The following is a 22,922-nucleotide window of genomic DNA, read 5'->3' as shown; positions in this document are numbered from 1 at the left end:
AAGGAAGGAAAAAGAAAAAGGAAAATACAAATATCCAACCAAAGTTCTCCAGAAAGACCCTTTTACTTTCTTTATAAAGTCAAGTAAACTCTAAACAATTGGCCTTGATGTTATTAATAAATATACCTTTAAAAAAAAAAATAAATAAATAAATAAATAAATATACCTTTAAAGTATAAAATTTTGTATTGGAGGTTTTAAAGCATTGGGAAACTGGTTGTGGCTCCAGATTTCATTCCTCAGATGCAACAGGATGAAACTATTGTCTAAGAGAATGCAGAGAAGTCTGACTCCCCGCGACGACGTTGCTCCCTGGATACACCCATTTGTATCCAACCCTCATTCTCCCAAACCCCTAATGGCATATTCTGTTGAGGAAGCACCATGGCTTGCTTCAAGACATATTCATTTTCCTTGTGCCTTTTTGCTCTTTGTGAAAAAGAAAACTTTCTGGAGGCGGAGCTTGTTTGAGCAACAACACCCTCTTTAAAAACCAGAGTCTCCACGCTTACTGGATCACTTCAGTTCCAGCATCCTGCCTAGCAAAGAAGCAATTAGCCAAAATGATGCCTGGAGGCTTAACTGAAGCCAAACCTGCCACTCCAGAAGTCCAGGAGATTGCTAATGAGGTGAGTTGATGTCTCTCATGAAAAGGATTGATCTAATATCTTGGTTCCTAGGTGGGCCGTCTTAAGCGTGTGGGTGAACTTGAAAACCAGAACACTGAGAAATGTGGGGTTTTGTTCAGCCTTCCCTACAACTAAAAACTTTTTCAGATGAAACCTCTAATAATCCTATGAGAGTGATCTTGAGCAAGTAACATCCCTTCTCTGAGCCTCAGTTTCCCCATTAATAAAAGAATTTATATTGGCTCATCTTTATAGGCTTACAATGTATGATTCTAGGATTACTAATTCAGTCTGTTGAAGCTTCTAATCTTACCAAATGGAGCCAACATGTAATTAAAGTCTGAAGTTGTTAACAATTTGACGAACTAGACTTCACACGCTCTGCAGGGAGATTTTTTTAAATGGGTTAAAGGAAGAACAATATTGCGAAGACAATCCACTTACACACTTCCTGCCAATTTGCCTAATAGAAAATATTTCAGTCTCTTCATATTTAGAAGATGATTAAACTAGTAGGAAAGAGGCGTGGCATAGTCTATGGTGATTCCAAAATTGATTATGGTGAAAACAGAACTCAATGTTTTTAGTAAGTTGATATATTTTTCTAAGTGTTGTTTCACTGGCTATCATCTATATGATAAAATTTTATTATACTGCATATTTTATGAAAAGAAAATATATATAAGTTACTATTTTAGGTTTTTAAATTGTTCCCCTATTTTCTTGTATCGTTCCTTGTTTTTTCTCTGTGAAACTTCATTCTATGACTCTGGCCAACAAGATCAACTTCTTGTGTAAGTGAAAGAGATAGGATCTCTATGTTAGGGCTCTGGAGTGCTCCCCAGAGATTGGATGCCTGGAATTCTACATTCTTTGGGGATAAATCTTTCCCTTTCAAGAGTTCTTTTAAAAAACATATACTTTGTAGCTTTTCTTTCTTTAATGGGTAATATTGAGTCATTAATACCTTTATTTGAGTTCCTGTATCAGTTCAGTTTTCTCAAAAGTCAATGTACACATAAATTACCTGAGGGCCTTGTTCAAATGCAGATATGGTACGGTGGGCTGAGAGCCTGCATTTCTAACCAGCTCCCAAGAGATGTTTATGCTGCTGTCCATGACCTCGTGGCCTACAGGACTGGAGATACATGATATTCTAGAGGCCTATGGGAGATGGGCTTTCTAAAAGCAGAGCACAGAGGGTGCTTGGTGGTGCAGTTGGTTGAGCCTCTGACTCTTGGTTTCAGCTCAGGTCACGTCAGGCTCTGAGCTCAGCACACAGTCTGCTTAAGAGTCTCTCCCTCTCCTTTTAAAGCCCTTCCCCTTGCTCTCTCTCTCTAAAATAAATAGATAAATCTTTTATAAATAAATAAATAAATAAATAAATAAATAAATAAATGCTGAGCACTGCAAAAAAATTCTCAATTCTACTTATGAGATGAAGATCACCTTCTTGCTCTGCTGATCTCCGTGCTGTAAGAACTACATAAGGTGATGTGCATAACAATGACTTGAAAACAAGAAAGAAATATGCATAGGTGAGGCATCACAGGTATTTGCTTCAAATCTTTGCTTCACCTATGACCCTGGAAACTCCCCCTGAGACTCTCTAGGGACCAGAGCTGTAAGGGAAATGGGGAAATAACTGAGATTTCGTTTATAGAGAGTGTGCAGAAAATTTTAATGACTTTTAAAAAGCCTATCTTCTTTAGAAGAATAATTTTTCTTTTAATAAGAAGCTATAAGAAGGCCTTGCATTGTTAAAAAAACATCCATCTGTGAGCCACATCTTAAATTATGAAACTAATTTGAAAATGTGTTTCTTCCTGCTTACCTCAGGCCCCAGCCCTGCCAAGGAGGTAGAATGAGAGCTTGGTATTAACAATAGCTGTAGGGCAGACCCGGTGGCCCTGCGGTTGAGCACCGCCTTCGGCCTGGGGTGTGATCCTGGAGACCCAGGATCGAGTCCCATGTCAGGCTCCCTGCATGGAGCCTGCTTCTCCCTCTGCCTGTGTTTCTGCCTCTCTCTCTCTCTCATGAATAAATAAATAAAATCTTAAAAAAAAAAAAAAAAAGCAATAGCTACATCACCCCGGAAAGTTGCTTTGAAGTTTCAAAAGCCCTATCTTCCATGCGACCTCTCCTTTGATCTTCATAACCCCTGGAGCAGGGAAGGAAATCATCATGTCCATTTCTCACATAAGATTTCAAACTGAGATTCAGAGAGATTAATATCTGCCTAGTTAAGAAGCTAGACTATCTTCAGATTTTTGACCTTCTGCCTTTTCCCCTGTACAGTGGCAGGAACATAGAGAAGCATGAGAGTTGAGGGAAATACATGGTATGGAAAGTTGCCTTATCTGTGCAAGCAGTAAGCCTCAGATTTAAATCAATTTGAGAAATGAATATCAGCAAATCATTTCTTGAATATCTCTAAGGTGTCCAGCATTGTGCTAAATGTTGTAGAAGATGCATAAGGACTTTAAGACTTGGCCCCTGCCCTCAAGGGATTTACAGTCCATTTAGAGAAGTCAAGATAACTGGAACATAATAATAAAACAATCTCCAGTTAGGAACATTTTTTAAATTGTAGGTCTGTAACCAGGAAGGACATTAGAGATTGCCCATCAAAGCTCCTAACTTCCAGGTGAATAATTACTGTGTAGTAATTCAGCTCCTGGGGTATTAAGTTCCCAGTTATCATTTGGCACTGCTCTCACAGGAAAACCTTAGGGAACAATTCCCAATTATGTATTAGAAGGCAGAGGAATGATCAGTTTAGGAAGCACTTACCTATCAATGATAAAGTTTATCTCCCCACAAACAACCCCAAGAAGCAGGTATTACCAAAACCACCTTTAGGTGAAGAAATTTAATCAATACCTCCAAGATTATAGAATTAGTTAGGTGCCCAGTCAGAGCCAGGCAAATAAGTAGGTGTTGGTGGTTATACATTTAGTATGATCTGAGGTGGTCCTAAGGAATACCACCACTACCTGTCATTTACCTTGTAATTTTATCTCTTTGGTGTTTTTTTATGTATTCAAACTTTTTAAAATCACCTGTTAAAATGCAGGTATTAAAAATAAATAAACAAACAAATAAACAAATAAATAAATAAAATGCAGGTATTCTTAGAGGACATGAAGTTTATCAGCTTTCCCTGTCCTTAATAGAGAGCTTCTTAGTGGAATGCCAACTGAAGGAAAAACTCCATTTGGGAGAGAAGGAAAGGAAAAGGGAGGCCATCTCATAGAGAGGGGAAAGTAACAAAGATAAAATAAGAACTGCAGGTTTAAGGAATTTGATGTCAAAAAGAAAGGGATGTTGGATGAGGTCAGAAAAAGAAGAAAATCAATCAAAGAGCTTGGGGTTGAGAAGACTTGAATATTTCTGAAGGAAGAAAAAAGGGAGTATCCCCATTCTGAAGATAATAGACACTGAAGGATAATTGTGTATCATGTATCACTAAAGGATGTAAATGGTACTTAGGTCCCATGTACACATGGAAAAAACTCTCCTTTCCCAGGATTCTCTGTATTAGTTGAGGGTCTCTGCTATCCTCTTCTATCCTCTTTCCTTTGTGGGAAAGCAAAGTGTCATGAAGAAAAACAGTCCTGCTTTCTTCATTCAGAAAACATTATGTACAGAGTACTGTGTGAATTGCTGTAGGGACAGAAGGGACACCAAGATGATTCTTGCCTTCAGAGACATTTACAAAATAGAAGATAAGAGATACGCTCAAGGAAATAAAGAGCTATACTTGGCCTGAGAATTGGAATGAGAATTCTGACTATGTTTATGTGCAGGAAAGAACTGTTATTTCAATAATTATTTTTAGAATAAGGTCTATTATTATGCATGTGCAGGTATATACACAACACACCACACACACACACACACACACACACACCCCTAAGTCAAACCTAATTGCTGAATGCCATTCCTGGCAAACACACAGACCATAACACTATACAAACACCTCCTCTGCATACCATCAAGGACACCACACCTTGGAGCTTAGCATGTCACAGCTGTCACTCACCCACCCATTTGTGTTCTCCTCTCCAACCACAGCCTCTTCATCAGTCACATCTCCACTGCGCCACACCCAGAGAACCTGCCATCCAGCTGCATCACAATCTTTCAGGCACTTATGCTCCTGTCTTCATCATCAGAATATGCCTAGGTCCACTTGAGCACTCATCTAGCCGGGACCCATGATGGGTGGTTTCATGAACTCTTCCACCCCTGATGGCTGTTGACCCCGTGCAATTCTCGCATTGCAATCCTCAATTAGAGATCACTCCCACTGTCACCACTTCCTCTTCAGCTTCTGCTCCAGGTTCAGAGAACTTTGCTTAAGGAAGTTGTAGAACCACAGAAACTCACTCAATAGAAATCTATGAATTCATGCCAGCAAACAACCCCAGCAGGAGCCTCAGGCTACCAGAACATCCTTTCAGTCACATCCTATGGGCCCTTTTCTAGAAACCCCAGAGAAGTGGACCTGGACCTCCTCTCTCCTTGGTTTCTCAGTCCCTCCCATCCCCATGGCCCCTCCAGCCAGTATCTCAGTTCCTTCTCTTAAAAGACTGCAGTCATCTGGTACAAGAACACTCCCAATTTCCTTACGCCCTGCTGGATCTCATTCTTCCCTCCAGTCCAAGACTCTTTCCCTTCCTCTCTTATGTGGGGTGCCATCATTTCTTGCATACCAGGTACCTTGCCCCATACATGCCCCTTCCTTCAAAACATAGATGACAAATGTCTATAAGTCACTTAACAGCTCTACTCTACTTTTATGCTATATGCAAACTCTCCTTTCTTACTTTGTAAAACATCCCAAAGTATGGTGAACTCATGTTGCCACTATCACCTTTCTACCCATTCTTCTCTAAATTACGCATAGCCCAGTGTTTCTGCAGAATGATTATAGACGGGGAAAGTGCCTAGGTGTTGGGTGCAGCATGGCTCAAATCTTCAGATCCCAGAGAACTAACAACTCACCAAGATTCATGCTCTGCAACAATAAAAATATCTTGAACAGCTTTAGGGTAATTGTGCCAGTTGTTCCTCTCTGGTAGCATCCTTTCTCCGGCTGGGGCCCAAGTGACAAACCCACACTGTTTCTTCCAGCGTCTCAGCCACTACCATGCATGACAGGCTGAGGAAGGTGAATGCCAACTGTGTTCAGCTCAAGGTCTGTCTGTGTACCACCAGGTCCCAGACCACCACTCCCAGCTGGCCTCCATCCTCCCAGCACCCATCCCTGGGCAGGGGTAGGGGTGTTCAACACCAAGCTACCTTCTGAAAATCCACTGACCATTTCCTTCCTATTATGCCTCCTTACTTGCCCTCAGCTTAGACCTCATCACCCCAGATTCATAGCACCCAACACTAGAAGAACACCAAACTGTTTCACTGGGAAAAGAGAACAAGGCGAGGGGTAATAAGTACAGTAAACCTGAAATCATGGCACACAGTCTAACAAGTGCCAGTGCACTTACCAAAACAAACCAGAACATTGGAAATCAGCTCTCTTATGGAAAATTCTGGACTTGTGGCCTGCACAGATGCAGGAGAAAGGTTACAAATTTTGATCTATTTTTTAGGACAGTTAGAAATAAAATTTTCTGATATTCGGTAAAAAATAAAACCAAACCACCATCACCAAAAGACTGGAAACCAGAAGGAATACAGGTCATTGGAACAGATAAATCAGATACTTACACTATCAGATAAGGGATTGAAAATCTTAGGTTACTGTAATTAATAATTTTTCAGCCTTCAGCAGTCATGTTCTCCTCACAGCTTCAGGTCCCTCATTTGTGAAATGAGATTTGAATAGACAATTTTGGGTTTGGAGATTAACCCTTTCCAACTCAGCTCCTAACTTAACTGGTACCCAGTGTTGGCTCAGAGGGATTAGACAGGGGAAGCAATAGGACAGTAAGGCTACTCTCCCTACTCGATTTCTCTCTGCATTTCTGCCTACCTTTTCCTCCTCTCTCCTGCACCCTACCTCTTTCCATTTGGGTTTTTTGCCCCTCATGATTTGTCTCCTTCCTTTCTCCACTTTGAAGCTTCATTTTCCATCTCACTTTCCATCTTCATTTTCCACCTCAAGAAAGCAATATCACACTCTTCTCATCCATTCTGAAGGTCACAGGAGAAATGGATAGTGGTCCATGAGGTGCTACATCCTCTAAAATGGTCTGAGAACTCAAAGAGTTGAAAAATGTTTACATCTTTGAAAACCAGTTCTGGTACACCAACCAAAGCACCAATAGAAAAGGATTCAGTATATCTGTCCACTGATGGGAAGGACTGAACGGCCTTGGGAGAACCCAGATGCACAAGAGGCCCGCCTGAAATACGTAAAAATGCTTTAGTTAAGGGAAGGGAGGCAATTTCCCAATAAACAAGATATATCGAACATACACATCTACTTTCTTTTAGATGACAGAAAAAGATTAGAAGAGAAAGGCTACAAAACCACAAATAGGAAGAGAACAGGAGATAGGCAAACACCACCTCAGAGATACTGACCAAACCTTGGAAGACAGAAAACCAGTGAACGATGGAAAATGACTGGGCCACCTAGACGGAGCCCAGCCACAGAAGGGAAAGATGAGCCAGCAGCAAGTGGATTCATGGTGCAGAATTTCGAAGTGGCTCAAGCACTAGCAATGCCAGAAACATATGAAGATGAGAGTGAGGCATAGGGCTAACACCAGGAAAACCGATGGCAGATCTGTATGAGGAGCAATGAGGCCGCCCCTTTCACTATCTTCCAAGCTGTACTCTTATCTTAACAAAGTGAGTCAGAGAGAACATAGTGGACACTAGCATATCAGGCTCAGCTGAGGGAGGGATGAAGGACTGATACTGAAAACCAGTAGAGTTAGTAAAAGTTCATAGATTGCATTTGAGACTCTCCAGTCCTTTGTCATGCTTGGTTCGGGTAAGCTGGCACCAAAGCTTATAATCCCTCTGTGGTAGACAGACTGGTGGCCAACAACCCAATCCCTGAATCCTGTAAACGTGTTATCCCCCATGGCAAAGGAAATTGCAGATGTGATTGAATCAAAGGTCTTGAGGTACCCTATATTATTTTTGCAACTTTGAGTCTGAAATTATTTCCAAATAAAAAATGTGGAAGTGAAGTAGTAATTATTGCTCTCCCTCCCATTTTTATTAAAACTTCTTATCAGAGCTTTACTAGTGAAAACATTACCATATTGCCAAATTGCCATGCTGAGTTGATGTAAATGCAGCCTAAAGCAGAAAAATTTAACATTTTAGTTAGCCCATGTAATTTTTTTGAAGATAGATGGTTTCTTTTCCTTGAAATACCAAAAATACCTCTCGTTACCATGTTCAAGGACCTTTAGAAACACAAGGTTCCCGGACTTGTAAATCACACAAATGGAGTCCCATATAGCTTTGGTAACGTGTTTCCTCTTTTTCTCTTCTTAAGGTTAAACCTCAGCTTGAAGAAAAAACAAATGAGACTTACCAAGAATTTGAAGCCGTAGAGTATAAAACTCAAGTGGTGGCTGGAATAAATTACTACATTAAGGTTAGAGTTCAACATCCTTGATGAGTTCACCTTGGCACTAAAAGATATGGGATTTTTCACTTGGTGTGATGCTTCCTGTCACCCCTACCATTTTTGTCCCTTCCGGTTGTCCTAAATGAAGGTGCTTACCTAGCATGAAATTGAGAGTGGTAATAGACTCTCAAATTTGGTAGATGATGGTATATTTATACTATCTGTTTCCTATGAATTTAGAAAGCTCTCTTATGTTGACTCCTTCCAAATTACAATTACAATTTACAAATTACGTTTGTCAAAAATCGTATAGAAAGAGATTTCATAACAGTTCCAAGCATGCTTAGTTTGTGGCTATAGCGCTTTTTGTGTAAAGTGAGAGAATATCTCAGTTGCCCACGGGCTTGGAGCTGAGCCAGATGCTCCACTCAAAGCTTTATGATTCTATGTGTCTACACTATATGGATTTTAGGAATGACTTAAATACATTTAAGGTGGGAAAATAGTTGAAACCTCTTTTGTCTTTTACATAAGCATTTTGATTAACACAATGTAAACAATTTTTGCAATTCAAGTAAGTGGATTCAATTTGTGACACTGAAGGTATAGTTTAAAACAGTGGAACATTTAAGATAATTTAGAATTTAATTCATAGCTACATCAACAAATTAAGTGATGCACTATCCCAGTTGTAACTGAAGAAAATGGTTGCAAAGTTGAGAGAAAACCAATTCAACAAGTCAACCGTAGATACTTGAGAACTATCTTCATCTTTTTGTATTGAGATGATAATTCTGATTTAATAAATAATAACAGATATTCAAACGTATGTGCTTGATCTTTACAAAACCATTTGACCAAGGCACAGTCTGGCTTATTTTTCTTTAACAATTAACTACTTACGACATAAAATGCTTAAAAAATGTTTTCAGCAAAAAATTTAAAATAACAGATCCTAACCAGCTCAGCATAGGAAGATTACAACACTGGGTCATGTAAATGGATCAGCGCAGTCCTACTGAATTTGGGCTCCTAGCATATGCCAGGGTCCTGTGGTGGAGCACATGAATGAGATCCCGCCTTATCCTCAGAAAGCAATGGCACAATCATTTCCTCCTTTCTCAATCTGCTTTCTTCACAGCTAAAAAAGAATGTTTTCCACTTAAAAATGATTTTGTTCAAAGACAAGAAACATTGCATCAAAATTGAAATCATTGTTTTAATAGTTTACAATTAGTCCTAGTTCATAAATTTCACAAATTAACCAGCTCATGTATTTCCTAAAAAGCTCATCAAGAAACTTGAAAATTTCATTCCTTAAGACCACTTGCCTGGTTAACTTTCTCATACTGGATTACAACTGCTGACTCCAGTCCCCCCATTACTTCCTGCCATCTAGCTGTTGATCTCTGCTCTGAACTGTTCTCTACATGTAAGGTCTTTCTGATGATGAGACCTTCTATGTTCTTTCTCAAGTATCTATCAAGAGGCAGGTGGTGGAATGGAAGGGCTGCAGCCTGTGGTGTCAGGTAGTTCTGGGTTTGATCCCCTGTTCAATTTGTGCCACTAGTCAGTGCCTGTGTGATCACAGCCCTTCATCTTCTCTGAGCCTCAAGGGCCTTATCTGTGCAATGCAGATAAAAACCTACTTTGCCAGATGTTGTGTGGAATAAATGAGCAAGAAATTTACTGAGCACTTACAACGTGCCAGGCAGGCTCTGTTCTTAGGGCTGGACATGTATTATCTCTTTGAATCCACTCAGCAAATCTATGAGCTAAGTGTGATGATTTCCCTTGTGTTACTGATGAGAAAATGGAGCCCCAGGGAGATGGAGCAACTAACAAATATCATACAGTTGTAAGAGCAGAGGCAGGATATGAAGCCAGGTGGTCTGATGCTGAACTACTGGCTGTGCTGCTTCTAATAATGTATGCAAAGGCTGATGTCCTGTTCTAAGTACAGAATAAATGCTTTTAAAAGTTTACATAGAAAAAAAAAAGTTTACATAGTAGGGGAATCTGAGTGGCTCAGTTGGTGGAGCATCTAACTCTTGATCTCAGCCTGGGTCTTGATCTTAGGTTATAAGTTCAGGCCTCACATTGGGCTCCATGCTGGGTGTGGAGCCTACATGAAAAAAAATGGTTACACCATAGAGTGAAAATAACATTGATATTGGAGTCTAGATGTGGGTTTTGATTCTGTCACCTATTAGCTGAGAGACTTATGGAAATTTACTTAATCTCTACTAATTACACAGATGCTTTCTGCATCTGTAAAACTGTCATGGTTCTACCTTTGTTCAGGCCCATAGTAAGAAGTATATAAAATGTTCATCATAGCCTACAAATCGTAGTAAACATTTGATAAATGGTATTTGTTAATTAGGAAGGGACATCAGAATGTAAACAAATATTATTCTATGACAAAACTTTTATTGTACCAACCAAAAATGAAAGTTTAAATTCTTATCATGATTATCTAGGTCCTAGATTCATGCCCACACTACCATTTCAATTTTCATACCAACGACTTCCCAGCAAGAACCCTTCACTTTATAGGGACACTAGACTGTCCATCCTCTGGTCCCTGCTCAGTCCTATCAGTGGGCATTTATAATGTAGGTTCTAATAGAGATATGGGAACAAACATCCCAAATTTTCTAGGACAATTCTGATTTTCCTCCTCCCTTCTCAAACCATGTAGCAAATAAAGTGTCCCAATTTGGAAGTCAGAAAACAGAATCAACAAAGAAACTGTCCTTTGTTCTCTTGCATTGTGCATCTTTGAAAATGAAATGCACCTTCATTTGTACCCAAAGTGGGAAATAGTAAGAAAAAAGAAAAGAAAAGAGAAGAGAAGAAAAGAAAGAAAAGAAGAAAAGAAAAGAAAAGAAAAGAAAAGAAAAGAAAAGAAAAGAAAAGAAAAGAAAAGAAAAAAAAAAGGGCTTATGCCTCTTGCCATGCCTTTAGCCTGCCCTTTATCATAAAATAAGGTGATAGATTTATGAAAATCAAGAGTCTAAGAAATACTGTTCTAGAAAACCTTATTTCATTGAGTCTTTAAGTCTGAGAATGTTTTACATGGCAAAGTTGCATTTGAATGAATCTCTTTTTAATTTTTTTCTTTTTCTTCTCTTTTAGGTGCGGGTAGGTGATAATAGTTATATTCACCTAAAAATATTCAAAGGCCTTCCTGGACAAAATCCAACTTTGACACTTACTGGTTACCAGACTGACAAAAGCAAGGATGATGAGCTCACAGGCTTTTAGCAGCACGTTCCAAAAGTGGTCTGATATTTTCTACTGGCTATTGATTAATGTTCCCTGCTAATAAATGTAACAACAAGAAAGCATTCCTTTTCAAATAAATTGATTTCTTCAACTATTTATCTTTTGTGTTAAATAGTATTTACCTTTTCTTTCTCAAAGTCAATGTTATTGCTTTAGAGTAGAAATTCCATACAAATCAATGTCAGCTGGAAATCTTATAGAACTTAGGCCCAATGCAACTTGCTGAAGAATAAGACCACTACCACCACCACCACCACCACCACCACCATTCTCACCATAGGCAGGCTAAGAATCTTAGCAATCACAGGGCACAATATTCCATCCCTAGCCTCAGATTTTAAAATTAAATCAGTTATTTTATGAAATATATTTATATATATTATATTATATATTTATATTTTGAAATAATCTCACAAATAAGTTGCAAAAATACTTTTTTCCAGACATTTGAGAATGAGTTACCTACAGTGATGCCCCATCATCCATCAACACTTTAGTTTACATTTCCTACTAACAAGCATTTTCTCCTGAATAACTGAAATGCAACTATCAAAATCAAGAAAGTAACACTGATACATATGCTAACATCTAATCCCCAGAAAACATTCAGTTTCCCCAGTCATCCCCAAAATGTCCTTTATTGCTAAAAGTTCCAGTCCAAAACCAAGTGTTCCATTTAATTGCTGTTTTTCTTTTTTCTAAAACCTCTATTAAGATATAATTTATATATCATATAATTCATCCAATTAAAGTATACGATTCAAAAGTTTTTAGTAGATTTAAAAATGTGTGCAACCATCACAGAGACAATTTTAGAACATTTTCATCACTTCAAAAAGAAACTCCATACCTTTTAGCTATCATCCCCCCATCCTCCTCCACAACTTCACCCCTAGTTTATTTACTGTCTGTTTCTATAGACCTGCCTATTCTAGACATTTCATAAGTTTTAAATCACAAGTGGGTTTCTGCAACTGGCTTATTCCACTTAATAAAGTGTTTTGGAGATTCATCTATGTTGTAGCATGTGCCAATGTTTTATTTATTTTGTGGTCAAATAATATTCACTTTTATGGATATACTACATTTTGTTCATCCACTTATCAGTTGATGGATATTTGAGTTGCTTTTACCTTTTGGCTATTATGGACAATGTACAAACATTTGCACACTTTGTTTTGTCCATACATATGTTTTCATGTCTCTTGGGTGTATACCTAAGGCTAACTTGCTATTTCATATGGCAACTCTATATGTTTAATTGTTCAAGGAACTTATGGCCTGTTTTCCAAAGTAGCTGCATCATTTTACATTCCCACCAGCAGTGTAGGAGAGTTTGGATTTCTTCACATCCTACAACACTTGCTATTATCTGCCCTTTTGAGTCTAGGCATCATAATGGTATGAAGTGGTATCGTATTATGGTTCTGATGTGCGTTTCCCTGATGACAAATGATGTCAAGTATCTCTTCATGATCTTATTATCTATTTGCATATCTTCCTTGGAGAAATGTCTATTCAGATCCTTTGCCCATTTTTTAATCAGGCTATTTGTCTTTATTATTGAGTTGTAAGATTTCTTTCTTTCTTTTTTTTTTTTTTTTTGAGTTGTAAGATTTCTTTGCATATTTTGGATATAGTCTTATCAGAGATATGCTTTGTAAATATTTTCTCCCATTCTGTGGCTCTTTTTTACTTTTTGATACTGTCCTTTAAGTGTCAAAGTTTTTAATTTTAATGAAATGCAAATTATGTTTTTTCCGTTTAAGTTATTGTGCTTTTGGTGTCAGATCTAAGGATCCTTTATCAAATCCAAGCACATGATCTACTCCTCTGTTTTCTTCTAAGAATTGTATAGTTTTAATATTTACCCTTAGGTGTTTGATTCCTTTTGAGTTAATTTTTTATTAATGAGTTAATTTTTCTTAGTTAATTTTTATAAGTAGTATGAGGTAAGGATCCAACTTGATTCTTTTGTAAATGGCTATCTAGTTGTTCCACCACCATTTGTTGAAAAGTCTATTCATTTCCATATTGAATGGTCTTGGCATCCTTGTAGAAACATCACAGGCACATAAATTCATTTTCTGGATCCTCAATTCTATTCTATTAGTCTACATGTCTTTCTTTATGCCAATACCACACTTTTCTTGATACTGTTGCTTTGTAGTAAGTTTTGAAATCAGCAAGTGTGAATCCTCCAATTTTCTTCTTTTTTAAAAATGTTTTGGTTCTTCTGGACCCTTTGAAAGTCTGTATGAATTGTAGAATCAGCTAATACATTTCTACAAAGAAGTCAGCTAGGATTCTAATAGGGATTATGTTGAATCTGTAGGTCAATTTGTGGAGTAATGCCATTTTAACAGTATTAAACCTTCCAATCCATGAATATGGGGATGTTTCCTCAAATATTTACATTTTCTGTAATTTCTTTTGATAATGTTTTATAGTTTTCAGGGCATGAGTTTTGCACTTATTTGTTAAACTTATTTCTAAGTATTTTATTCTTATGGATGCTATTGTAAATGAAATTGTTTCCTTAATTTTATTTTGGCTTATTAATTGCATGTGTATAGAAATGCAATCAATTTTAGTATATTGGTCTTGTATTCTTCAATCTTGCTGAAATTGTTTATTGGTAGATTTCTTAGGATTTTCCTTTACAACAAGATCATATCATCTGCAAAGAAAGATGGTTTTACTTCTTCCTTTCCAGTCTGAATATCTTTTATTTTGTCCTTAATTACTGTCTAGAACCTCTGATATAAAGTTAAATAGAAGTGGTGAGAGTGTATATTGTTGTCTTGTTCCTGATCTTAGAGGGAAAGCATCCAGTCATTCACTAGTATGATGTTAGCTGTGTGATTTTTGTAGATGCCCTTTATCAAGTTGATGACATTTTCTTTTAGTTTTTCTTTTTTAGTTATGAAAAGCTATTATATTTTGTCAAATGCTTTTTTTTCTGCATCTTTTAAGATGTTCATGTGGTTTTGCCTTTTATTCTTTCACTATAGAGTTTAACATTAATTGATTTTTGAATGTTAAGCCAATTTCACATTTCTAGAATTAATCTCATGTGGTCATGGTGTATAATTTTTTTTCATGTGCTAGATTTGCTAGCATTTTGTTGAAGACTTTTGTATCTATACTCATGAGAGATATTGATCTATAGTTTTCTTGTGATGTCTTGGTTTTGGTATTTATGTGATACTGGTCTCATAGGATGAGTTGAAAAGTTTTCTCTCTTCTACTTTTTGGAAAAGTTTTTTGTAGAATTGGTATTAATTATTTTTTTAATGTTTGGTAGAATTCAGTAGTGGAGCTATCTGGGCCTGGGCTTTTCTTTATAGGAAGTTTTTGATTACTGATTTAATCTCTTCACTTGTTATAGGTGTATTTAGATTGACTCTTTCCTCTTGAGTTGGTTTTGGTATTGTCTTTCTAAAAATTTATTCATTTCATCTATATTATCTAATTTATTGGCATATAATTGTTCATAGTATTCCTTCCTTGGACCTACCTAATGGATTTTGGACTGAATTGTTAGGAAGGAGAAGTAAGGAAGAAGTACAAGAAAGAGGAAGGAGAAAGGAGAGAAGGGAAAAGAGGAAATTTGTTTTAAAGATGCCCAAAATAATGTCTCCCTCTGTTCTGCACTCTGTTCATCACGCTACTAGTGCCACTTATCAGTCCCTCTGTTCCCAAATAATAATAGTATATATTAAGTGCTTATTATATACCACATAGTGTTCTAAAGACTTTACACATATAACTCATTAATTCCCATAACAACCTCATGAGATAAATATTGTTATTATCCTCTCTCTATGGAAGACTGAGTGTAGAGAGGTTAAGTTACTGCCCAGAGCCTCATGGCTAGTTAATAAAGTGAAGATATAATCCCAGGCTATTTGCCTCCAGGACCAATGCTCTTAATCCCTACACTCAGAATTCATTTGCTTATGTATTCTGTCCCCCGTAGGACGTAAGGGAGAGCTTGAAATAGTTATATATATGTGTATGTATATATATATACATACACATATATATATATAATTAAACTATTCTTCTTAAAAACAATTTTAACGTAAAAGATAATTTTTTTAAAGGGAGTGACTTATTGCATTTCCCCCAATCAAGTTTGAAATGGAATCTGGGAGCAAGAATTTGTACTCTATTGCAAAAATTGTTTTGTCTAACCCCCAAGAGAGAAACTGAGAGAAACCACTGCTAGATCCTTCATAATAAAGAAACTGTCCTGTTCATCTGCCTTCAGCTCCTAGCACATAGATATTAAGTTCAATCAATGAACTAGTATTAATGCCATAGGGCTCTTAGGTAACAGAGAATACCAGAAATAATCCCATTGGCCTAATAATAAAAATCCTTTTCTGAACAATGCAAACATGGACACACGAACATCTATAGCTATAAACTCAAAGCAGCTGGTCAAGCATATACACAACTTTAATCATATTGATTAGATTTATTTATACATATCCTGATTTTGGTATAGAAGTCTGAATATACCACAGATTTAAAAAACTAATCTAATAAGGGGCATATAGAACATACGCAAAGACAATTACAGCACTTCACTGTCAGAAATAAAAGACTTGAATAAATGGATCAACATAACCTGTCACTGGTTAAATAGACTTCATGTTAGCAAGAACATGGTAACAAACAGGAATAAATAGTAAAGAAGACCAAGTAATGTGTGCAGTGATTCTCAATCGTTCCTGCATATTAGAATCATTTAATTTATAAATTTTTTAAAAGTACCAAGTCGGGGGGGCATCTGGGTGGTTTGGTTGGTTAAGTGTCTGCCTTTGGTTCAGGCTATGATCCCAAAGTCCCAGAATGGAACTCTTGGAATGGAGCCTAGAGTCTGGCTCCCTGCTCAGTGGGGAGTCTGCTTCTCCCTCTCTGCCCCTCCCCCTGCTTATGTTCTCTCTCTGTCAGCCCCTCTCTCACTCTCTCTCAAATAAATGAATAAAATCTTTAAAATAAAAGTCCCAAGTCAGGCCCCATGCAGACTAATTGACTAAGAATCTGAAATAAAGTCCAGATGATTCTAATGTCAGCCAGGGTCGAGCAATAGAGTGATATAAAGGAAAAAAGAAAAAGGTTTAATATTTGCCCCAATAGAATTGGAAATATATTTCAAAGCTTAAAATTTATCACAAAAATTTTGATAGTACATTAAAAACAGAATAGATATGTAGGGTAAACCATGACAGTAATAATGTCCTTCCCACCCCGCCGAAGTTTCCTGATAGTAATTGCTGAAGGGCTGCAGGGTGTCTTGAAATCATTGTAAGAACCCCAAATGCTGGTCCAGCCACATTGGTTATTGACAGGCTGAGACCAGCCAAAACAAGATGATGAAAACAAAAAAAATAGATGTCAGAAAATGTGACCCAAATCTGTTTAGTCTGGGTAAAATAAAAAGTATGAAGGTAATTTTTCATTTACTAAAAGTTGTTGAAAAATTACACTGTTACTGAAGATTTGCACTATGTTGAAACATTAAACTATTCTTTTTAAAAACAATTTTAACGTGAAAGATATTTTTTAAAGGGAGTGACTTAACTGCATTTCCCGCCCACCCCCCCCCCCACCCCCATCAAATTTGAAATGGAACCCGGGGGCAAGAATTTGTACTCTACTGCAAAAATTATTTTGTCTAATCCCCAAGAGAGAAACTGAGAGAATGTACTTGTCTTACAAGGGTGAAAGACTCAACGCCAGCTGTCAGGCCCTCCCAAATTCTCTGCCACAGACTGTTTTTAAACGACTGGTATTGGGCCAAGTGACAACTCAGAGGTAGTGATTCTGGTCAGGGTTGTAGGCAATGCCTTCTCTGTTCTGGCTTGGGAAACCGGTTTCTTCACTTACCGGAGGGAGCGAATCTATCATTTTCTGTCTGGTTTCTTATTTTAGGAAAGAACTGAAGACTCATCCTGGACCCTGGAGGCTTCTGAGTCTTCCCTTGCTAGAATTTGGTTCAGACACAGAGGGGAGTTTCTCCCGAGGAACTATCCAAGCACATACATAGTACTTTAAATGACAATATGAGGAAGTACCGAATGAGGAAAAAAATGTCCTAATGTCAATGGATAGTTTAAACAGGGAGATATCACTTGGCCACCTGACTCAGTGGGAACATGCTTGGTGGACTCCTTTGGTTCAAGAGAGTTTATTTTATGTAATGCAGATTTATCATAAAGATGCGCCTGCTTAGAAATCTAGGAAATGTCAAACAACCAGCCTTGTGAAGGGGGACTGACCCATACAGAACTGGGTCTCGCAGCTGGAGACCCAAGAACCAGAATCCAAGGCAGCTCTAAGAACCTGAGGAACTATGGATGTGGGTTTACTCTAGAGCTGTATTAATGGGCTCAGCTATGCCCCAAGGAGCTGTGTGGTCTGCATCTCTGTCTCTGTCCACTTTTGTGCCAACTCCAACTGACCTTTCTTCTGTGTATTTTCTCTGCTTCTGTGTGTCCTCACGGCTCCTGCTTTCTCAGAACAATGGACCACCGTGGCCCCTACTGCACCTCAACACCACTTACTTCCCTTCAAGCTTCCCCTTCCACTGCTAACTACATCATTTCCTCAGTATTGCTCAGTTCAAAGCCTTGAAGAATTAGATTATCTAGATTATCTTCTTGGCCCAGGACATGTCCTAAAACACGGACCAACATCTAGCAGTTCCTGGTCAGTTGCCCAGCCCTGGTTGAACCAGCATAGTGTAATATGGGCTACTAAGGGGTGCTCTTTCAGTAGGAGCTCTGGGCCAGAGTCTTTCCTAGGAAGGGCTGTGGTGTGGCTGGTATCTGATCCACATGACGAACATATGGATGGAGGGATGGATGGATGTGTGAGTGGATGGTTGGACGGATAGACAGGAATATTATGTCCTTAGAGAAGTGGGGCAAAGTTGATGGGGGCGGGGGGGGGGGAGGATTTAATGCAGGTTTAACAACTGAGAAAACACACACACACAAAAAAAATCCTCTGTATTTGTTGCAATATATTTTTTTAATGATTGTATTTGAGAGATAGTAAAAGAGCAGGACTGGGGGCAGGCGGAGGAAAGGGACAAGCAGACTCCCCCATTAAGCAGGGAGCCTGTAGTGGGGCTCAATCCCAGGACCCTGTTTGTTGCAATATTGGAATGAGATCTGACCCAAGTCCCTAGGAGCCAAGTAATGAACTGATCCTAGTTGAACTAGCTCTTAATGCCAAGCCATTCCTTTTAGAGAAAGAGGATGAATTTCCCCCAGATTCTTTCATACACTCTGACCTGGTTTAGGGCCAAGTCTTTTCTAGCGTTTGCCTATTAGAATCTCCCAAACTTCATCTCCCAAATATAGCAATCATGTAAAATACTTAGAATGGTAACTAAGCAATGAACAAATGAGCTATTAGTATACTGTTCGCTCATTGAACATACCACTTAAAGGCTGCATTTAGCTCCATGTAACAGAATCCTAAACATAGAGGTTTACCCAAATAAATGAACCACTCCTATTACATCCTTGAATGAATAAATTAAAAATCCCTGCCCTCACTTAATAACAAGTTTGGGGACACAGCCCAGGGCTGGTATGGCAAATCACAATGCCACCAAGGATCCAGTCTCCTTCTTTCTGTTCAGCCATCAACATGTGGCTTTTATCTTCGTGTTCACCACCATGTGAGCAAATAGTTCTCACCCTTGTGCTAGCAATCCTAACCACACTCCAGGGAGAAAGAAGGACAATACCCGTATCAGGAAAGTTTCCCCAAAATGCACCAAGTCTCCTGTTTATATCTCATTGTCAAAAACTACCTCACTGCTATCTGGGGCTGCAAGGGAAGCTGGGCACAATGCTCCTGTAGACAAAATCAGGATTCTATTGTTCAGGAAGAGGAAAACAGATATAGGGTAGAAAACTAGCAGTATCTCAGGCTTAACTATCCTAAGCACTGAGGACTCCACAGTGCCAGCCCTCAAAACCTAGTGGGTTAGAGGTAAACCACCAATTGAACAGGATGATAAAGATCATGAGAGGTGTTTATCATGTGGACACATAAGGACATCTAATTTGTATTTGAGAAGTCAGGAAAAGCTCGCTAAAGGAAACGATAGCTGAGACATGAAGCAAGGGTAGGAGTTGGCCAGGGAAGAGTACATGTGCTGAAGTTCAGAGGTAACACTGGGTCTTTTCTGGAAACCTAAATGGTTTCCTACTAGTGGGGAATAGAGTACATTGCAGAGAGTGAGGTTGGAGGTAAGCAGGAGCCAGAGCATAAAGGATTTCAAAAACAGTTTTAAGAACCTGGTACTTATCCTTCAGAAGCCACTGAGGAATTTTAAGCAGGAGTCAAATTTTGCCTACATTTTTAAAATTAGAAAAATAAAAATAAAATAAAATAAAATAAAATAAAATAAAATAAAATAAAATAAAATAAAATAAATAAAATAAAATAAAAAAATAAAATAAAATTAGAGTGGAAAACCCACTCCATCAACTGCAACTATAGTTCAGTGGATTTGCTGTCCTTTCTTCATGCATCAAGAGATCCACAAATTCACCTAACTTAAGTCTTCTTCCCTTTTATAGGGATTACCCTCAGCAGGCCACTGCATTCAGAAGCTGGGAGCTATCTTTGCTTAAACCTTACTAACATTTTGTTTCCTCCCCAAAATAATGCTGTGGGGTAAATTAGGCTTCTCCTAAAAATGTTGCCCCTATCAGGAGTGATCACTTTTTGACTATATTCTACAATGTTCATGCTCAACTATGTACGTGGCTTTTTTTTTGTTTGTTTAGGGACAATCAAGGCTTAACTATCAGGTTAAGTATACACAGAAATCATGAGCAACGAAATAATCTCTAACCTTTGATTAGCTTACATAACTTTGGGCAGAATATTCATTTTTTTTGATTTGCAGTGAGACTACATGTTGGACTAATCTCCCAGTTTACAAGTTATCCCTGGACGGTCTTAAATAGGTAGCATGGCACAGAAGCAAGGACTACTGCAGTCGCACTGGGTACATTACCACGCCATTTCCTAGACTGGTTATCTTTGAAGGACAACTGAAGGAAGAGAATGACTGGAGGGCCTGGTTAGCTCAGTTGATAGAGCAGTATGGCTCTCGATCTTGGGGTTTTAAGTTTGAGCCCATGTTGGGTATAGAGATTACTTTAAAAGACACACACAGAGAATGAATTAATAGAAAACTTGCTTTTTATTACTGCACTTATTTGGTATATTATATTTCAGTCTCTATTTAAACTGGCTTTTCAAAGACAAGGGCATTATCATGTTCTCTTAACCAGCTGAAATCAGTCATTTGCCACTCACTTTCCACTTCTCATTCCAGATTCCCTTTTTGGCATATAGCTTTATCATCTTTTAGCATACTACATAATTTACTTTACTATTGTTTCTTTTCACTACATAGAAGTTCTTTAAGAGCAGGGACTTTTTATCTGCTTTTGTTCAGTGATGTATTAGTATTGGCTAATAGTGCCTAGAATACATGAGACACTCAAGTACTCATTAAAGATTGGTGTTTCTTCTATGGCTATCTTCTGTCCTGCCAAGGAAAAGCCAAACTTACCTTTGAACTTTTGCATTCTGCTTCTTCTCCCTCTCTCCCTGACTGAAGCCTACCTATCTTTCAAGCCAACAAAATCAACAATTATTGAGGCAGCAAGAATATGCAAGATATGGTTTCAGGAGGCAAATTAACTTTCAATAACATTATGCCATCCCTTTTTCTTCATATTTGAGGCTTTAAATGCCATTCATCACAAACATATTAATATTCATTATACTAAAAGTCACTGATTGCTATTGATTGCACATTTTTCATGTTACATTGGGATGATTCAGACATCCTAACCAACATAATTGGATTAGATATTATTTTAGCAGACCTGAAATTCTGGAAAAGCTGTTATGAATCCTTTCAAAGAATTCTCAATTCCCTCCTAAGCATCAGGAAAATCTTTATGCATTGAGTCTTATTTTTTTATTGAGTACTTTCAATTGAAAAGACACATGAAAGAAAAATAAATAAATAAAACTTTCTGTCAGGCACCACTCGCTTTAAGCCCTATAGAAAACCTTTTTTACTGCTGGCCTAAAGAAATTTTTCCTTTTTAAGATTAGATTATAATTTCCACAAAAGTAGGTTTTATCTATCAATATCCCCAATAACTAAGCATCTGACCACAATAAGTGCTCAAAAGATTTGTTGAAAGAATGGTATTTTATACTTTTATTGCTCACTTCTAAATGCATAACCTGATAAGGGTCTACATACCGAACACATAGGCCTACCTATGACCCAGTTGGTCAATCTAACTGTGCCAGAACCAGGTGGGTTGTTTAAATCCTCAATGGTAGGCAGAATCCTAATATGGCTCTCTAAGATGGCCCACTCTAATCCCTTAGACTGTGAATATGAGACATTACATCTGTGATGTTACCTTACCTGGCAAAAGGGATTTGCAGATATAATTAAAGCTATAATCATTTGACTTTGAGTTAAACAAAAGGAAGACTGTCATGGCAGGCTTAAACTAATCACACAGACCCTTTGAAAGCAGTATTTGTCTGGTTTATGGCAGAAAAGGAAATCAGATTCCAAGAATGAGAAGAATTCAATACGCTGTTGCTAGCTAGAAGGAGGGGCCCATATGCCAAAAAGTGTGGGTAGCTTCTAGTTTAGAGAGGCCTATGATAGCAAGAAAGGAAATGGGAACATCAGTCCTACAACCAAAAGGATCTGAATCCTGCCAACAAACGGAATGAGCCAAGAAACACACTATTTGTATAGAGGTGCTAGACAAGAGCCAGTCTGGCTGACTTGATTTCAGCCTGAGACCCTAAGCAGAGAACCTAGTCTTGGACTTCTGATCTACAAAACAGTAAAACAATAAACAGGTGCGATTTTAAGCTGCTAAACTGTGGCAATATGTCAAGCAGCAATAGAAACTAATATGGTCATTCTGTACTAGAAAGTGTTTTCTCTGCAATGACCAAATTCTGCAATGATAGGGTTTTTTTACTGACTCATTTGAATACTACTAGTATGCAAGCCTTCCTCAAATTCATTTTACTGTTTTCCTTTCATTGTCCATTGAAATTCCACCCCAAATTAGCTTTTGCATATGAAAACAAGATAAGGTACCAAGACAAAGTTTCTTTGGACAGTATTCAGCTTATAATATTGCCCTCTTACTTATTAAGAGCAATAAATGCCACAAAGATAAATAAAAGGATAAAATCATTCATGACCAAAAAAGGTCCACATTCTTGCCAAATTTGTAAAAATCAAAAAGATATAATAAAAATCAAATCAGATACTGAAACTGTATTCAAATTCTCTTATAAGAACTTATTCTCTCAACTTGGAAAACAATCAAATAAATATG

General features: G+C 37.8%; 1 protein-coding gene across 1 annotated transcript; it reads left to right on the top strand.

The window, feature by feature from the left end:
• The first annotated feature begins 358 nt into the window (after positions 1-358).
• Positions 359-11,574, top strand: CSTA (cystatin A). Its single transcript, XM_072812260.1, has 3 exons — positions 359-629; positions 8,113-8,214; positions 11,329-11,574. The coding sequence occupies exons 1-3, from the start codon at positions 564-566 to the stop codon at positions 11,455-11,457; spliced, it is 297 nt and encodes a 98-aa protein (XP_072668361.1). The 5' UTR covers positions 359-563; the 3' UTR covers positions 11,458-11,574.
• The last annotated feature ends 11,348 nt before the right edge of the window (positions 11,575-22,922 follow it).

This window comes from Canis lupus, chromosome 35, assembly GCF_048164855.1.
Source record: "Canis lupus baileyi chromosome 35, mCanLup2.hap1, whole genome shotgun sequence".
Classification (NCBI taxonomy): domain Eukaryota; kingdom Metazoa; phylum Chordata; class Mammalia; order Carnivora; family Canidae; genus Canis; species Canis lupus.
Note: the sequence above shows the minus strand (reverse complement) of the source record. Positions and strands in the feature narration are given on the sequence as shown.